Consider the following 4,162-nt stretch of genomic DNA (forward strand, 5'->3'; position numbering starts at 1 on the left):
CCTCTCCCATACTTTGCCAGTGTCCCTGACTCCTTGACATTTTGTGCCTCATGTTTTCTAATTTATTTTATTTATTTATTTATTTATTTAGGATTTTTATATACCGACCTTCTCAATACAAGTATCAAATCAGGTCGGTTTCCATAGAACAAAACTGTCGCGGTTAAGGCGTTACAATAAACAGAGTTTCTGAACATAAGAACATAAATAAATATTACATAGACAACAATAACTCGTCAAAATAATGTGAATAAATATAGGGAATGGCTAAAAAAGGGGTAGTGTAACTTGGGATAGGATAAGGAGGATCCTGCTGAGGCGATAATGATAGTGAGAAGCTTACCCTGCCCAAGGAAGCTGCAGGAGGTAGAGCAGCTTTTGTTCAGTTCCTGCAGGGGTAATTATGAGATGATCCTGAATCTGGGGACAGCTAGAGCATCACACAAAATAGAAAGGCATGGGAAGGGGGGTGGGGGAGAAGGGGCTAAGATTAGTGGGTCATCAGCCAGACTGGCTTCTGATCCCTGGCTGTCCACACCTGTAGCAAGGGAGGGTCCAGGCCAGGAAGGAGCACTTCAGAGTCAGCAGCTACCCTGAGTGGGAAGGGACTGGTTTGCTTTATGGTTTTCTGACTCTTGGGAGTCCTGGCTGCCTCCATCATGGTGAGAGCTGGACTACTGCTGCTGCTAGTGGGCCCCTGGATCCTGGGGGTGCTCAGCTCTGGCGCCAGGCAGCTGGCAGGGAGCGGGGAGTACTGCCACGGCTGGACGGACGGCCACCGACTCTGGCATGAAGGCTTTCGGTGCCCCGAGAGATACGATGCCCCCGCAGCCACCTTGTGCTGCGGCTCCTGCAACCTCAGGTACTGCTGCGCCACCGGTGAAACCAGACTGGACCAGGGCGTGTGCTACAACGACAACGTCATGGGCCTGGCCACTGAGGGCCAAGTCAGCAGGAAAAATGCAGCAGGTGAGCTGGGACCTGGGGGAAACTGTGATTCTGATATTCAGGTTACTATTGCTGTTAGCTCTCATCCGCGCGTCTTGCTATTACCTATGGGATTTTAACCTTTTAAAGTTTATTTTTTTAATTTTTCATACCGATGCATAACTAGCAATATCTGTTCCGAACTTTCTGCACAGATTTAATAGTAGGGTATCGAGTTGAAAGATAGGAAACGAGGAGCAGAACTAAATGGTCAGTTTCCCCAGTGGAGGTAAGAAGTGGAGTGCCTGAAGGATCTCTGTACTCATGCTGATGCTGTTTAACTTCTTTGTTAATGATCTGGAAAAGGGAGCAGTGAGCGAGGTGATCAAATTTGGAGACGACACAAAAAATATGCAAAGTACTTAAAGCCCAAGCAGATTGTGAGAAACTGCAGAAGGACCTTGCCGGACTGCATAACTGACCATCTAAATGGCAAATGAACTTTAATGCTGACAAGTGCAATGTGATGCACACAGGGGGGGAAAAAATCCAAATTGAGGGTGCACAATGCTGAGTTCTGTGTTAGGAATCACCAGCCAGGAGTCGTTGGGAACAATACTTTGAAATCCTTAGCTCCGTGTGCAGGAACAGTAAAAAAAAAAAGCGAATAGAATGCTAGAGATTATCAGGAGAGGAATAGAGAATAAAAACAGAGAATATCATAATGATATGCTGCAACTGAACTTCAAGTATAAAAGATATAGCGGGACTAGAAAAGGTACAGAGAAGGGCAACCAAAATGACAAAGGAGATGGAATTGCTCCTCTCTGAAGAGAGGCTAAAGAGGTTAGGCCTCTTCAGTTTGGAGAAGAGACGGCTGAGGGGGGATATGAGAGAGGTTTATAAAATCACGGGTGGGGTGGAAACAGATATCTCTACTAGGGTAGCAAATGTAAAAGCAAAGCATTGAGCTTGCCCTGTTAGCCCCCTTGGATAAGCAGAACCAGCTGTAGATGAGACCTTTTTGGTGGACTAACTTAATACATCTGTGACGAGCTTTGGAGAGTTAGCCTTTCTTCATCAAGTCAACGAATAGCTCTTGAAAATTAGTCACAACACAAAGGTATCACCTTCAAATTTTGTTGACTCTTGGTTTTTCAGATTTCAAACAAATTGGAGAAAGTTGTTTTTTTTTTTCAGGCAGTACAAAATTAAGCCGTAGAATTCATTGCTTGAGGATGTGGTCAAGGTATCTAAGCATAGCTGGGTTTAAAAAGGGGTTTGGACAAGTTCCAGGAAGAAGAGTTCATGAGTAATAAAATTAGCCAGGTGGCCTTGGGGGGGGAAAGCCTCCGCTTATCGAGGAACTGCATCCCTGCCAGCTCCTAGAGACCTGGTTTGGTCACTGTTGGAGAGAAGATGCTGGGCTCCACGGACCTTTGGTTTCACTCAATGTGGCAGCTCTTCTGTTTCTTAAAGTCTTTGCAAACCAATGCTATTTTATTTTTTTGCGTTACATGGCAGTGGTGCAATCCTCCGGAAACCTTGCGACCATGCAGTGGTGGTTCTAATGCTATTCTCAGCTTTAACCTGTTTATAAGGGTGCAAGGGACGGTTGAAAGGTTATTTTTCATCCCATATTGTAGCCGGCGTTACATAGCTGGCTGGGATTTTTTTTTTCTTCCTTCATATTTCGATAATCCGTCCATCGCTTTTCCTTTCCAGTGCCGATGTATTTGCCCTTCCTGCTGGTCACCGGTGTGTTTGTGACGTTCGTGGTGGCTGGCTCCCTCCTGGGACTCTGCTGCTGCTGCGGGGGCCTCGGCCGCGAGGGCGAGGCTCCGCCGGGTGGCCCTGTGCACATTCCGGAGGCAAGGCTGCGACGGACGCGGGGGACGCCTTCCTGCCGCCCCGGCTCCGGTTCCAGCTCGACTGCCGCGGGCTTGCTGGGCCGCCCTCCCCGGACCGAGGCGGGCTCCCCGGCTTCCGAAAATCTCAGCCTCCGGGCGAAGGATTATTTTTTATTTATTACAGTTATTTTTTCACTTTTTTTTTTTTTTCGATCTGTTTAATTTAAATGAAAGAATCAACAAACAAACAAAACAATATCCACCCCACCCCCAAAAGAAAAAGTATTGGGTCTTCCCTAAGTCTCTCCCTTCTGCTGCAGCCGCCGCCTCCGGAGCTCGTAAATTAAACAAATTGAAAAAAAAAAAAAGTGAAAAAATAACTGTTAGGGAATGAAAATGAAACAAAAAAATATGTTCCGTGCGCACACCTCAGAAATATTTCCTTGCAGCAGCTGATTAAAAACCTGGCTTTTTTTTCTGTCAAGCATTTAACATCAAGTGGCCTAAGTCAAGGCACTTATGGTCTGGAAGAGTAACTCGACCTTATTTTGTGCACTTGGTTATTAGATGCCTTTTAATTTTTAGATGTGGGTGTTTATCGGGTGCCGTTGATGGTTCATGGTATTCCTTGTAGCCTAACTGGTGTTTTATTCCCATTGGATATCCACTACCATGCTGTTAATAGTTTTATTAGATAAAAATGTTATATCATATGTTTATGTTTGTGATATTGTAAATGTATTGTGTTGTGCACTGCTTGGGGTGAATAATAAAGGGATCAACAGATGTAAATAAAACACAATGAAATAAAGTGTAACTTCTAGCACGGGCCTTGTTATTTAGACAGCAGCTGTAGCTAATCTCCATTCTTCAATGTTTGCAATTAGTAGAAATTTAAAAATCTCTTTCAATCCAATGCTGGGAGGCCCTGAAATTCTTTGGATCAGTTTGGTGTAAGATAAGTTTATTATAAAACCAGTCGCCAGTAGGTTAGCAAAAACCCTCAGGATTTATTTTATTCTGATGATGGAAATGAATGAATACAAAAAAGAGATGGCTTTGTAACCCAGGTCTGATGTGGCTAATGCGTGATCCTCACAGGAAGAGAGCGCGTGTGTGTATGAGTTTATATACATATATATCATTTATTTCTTTGCTTGCCTTTGCAGAGCATTTCATGAAAGTAACCAGTAGCAGATTTAGAACAAATTTAGATTCACCATTTTGCTATAAATTTCGTAAGAATAGCGCCCACGATAAAAAAAAAAAAAGGGGGGGCATGGCTAGGGTAATTTTCCAGATACAGCAACACCCGCTATTTTACCGCATCGCAGAGGTTTTTTAGTGCAACAAAATTTATTGTACCCACATTTTGGGCTACAGCG

At 44.2% G+C, this 4,162-nt stretch overlaps 1 protein-coding gene across 1 annotated transcript; it reads left to right on the plus strand.

Moving 5' to 3' along the window:
• Nucleotides 1-659: 659 nt before the first annotated feature.
• On the plus strand, nt 660-3,124 carry LOC115094729 (protein shisa-2 homolog). Its single transcript, XM_029607987.1, has 3 exons — nt 660-969; nt 2,653-2,798; nt 3,098-3,124. The coding sequence occupies exons 1-3, from the start codon at nt 660-662 to the stop codon at nt 3,122-3,124; spliced, it is 483 nt and encodes a 160-aa protein (XP_029463847.1).
• The last annotated feature ends 1,038 nt before the right edge of the window (nt 3,125-4,162 follow it).

This window comes from Rhinatrema bivittatum, chromosome 6 (genome assembly GCF_901001135.1).
Source record: "Rhinatrema bivittatum chromosome 6, aRhiBiv1.1, whole genome shotgun sequence".
NCBI classification, from domain to species: domain Eukaryota; kingdom Metazoa; phylum Chordata; class Amphibia; order Gymnophiona; family Rhinatrematidae; genus Rhinatrema; species Rhinatrema bivittatum.

Excerpts from the sequence above, each read along its gene's own strand:
- LOC115094729 (XM_029607987.1), top strand. The coding sequence starts at position 660 with ATGGTGAGAGCTGGACTACTGCTGCTGCTAGTGGGCCCCTGGATCCTG. Across the intron at positions 970-2,652 it reads CAGCAGGAAAAATGCAGCAG|TGCCGATGTATTTGCCCTTC; the intron begins GTGAGCTGGGAC and ends TTTCCTTTCCAG. Across the intron at positions 2,799-3,097 it reads GCCCTGTGCACATTCCGGAG|CCGCCGCCTCCGGAGCTCGT; the intron begins GCAAGGCTGCGA and ends CTTCTGCTGCAG.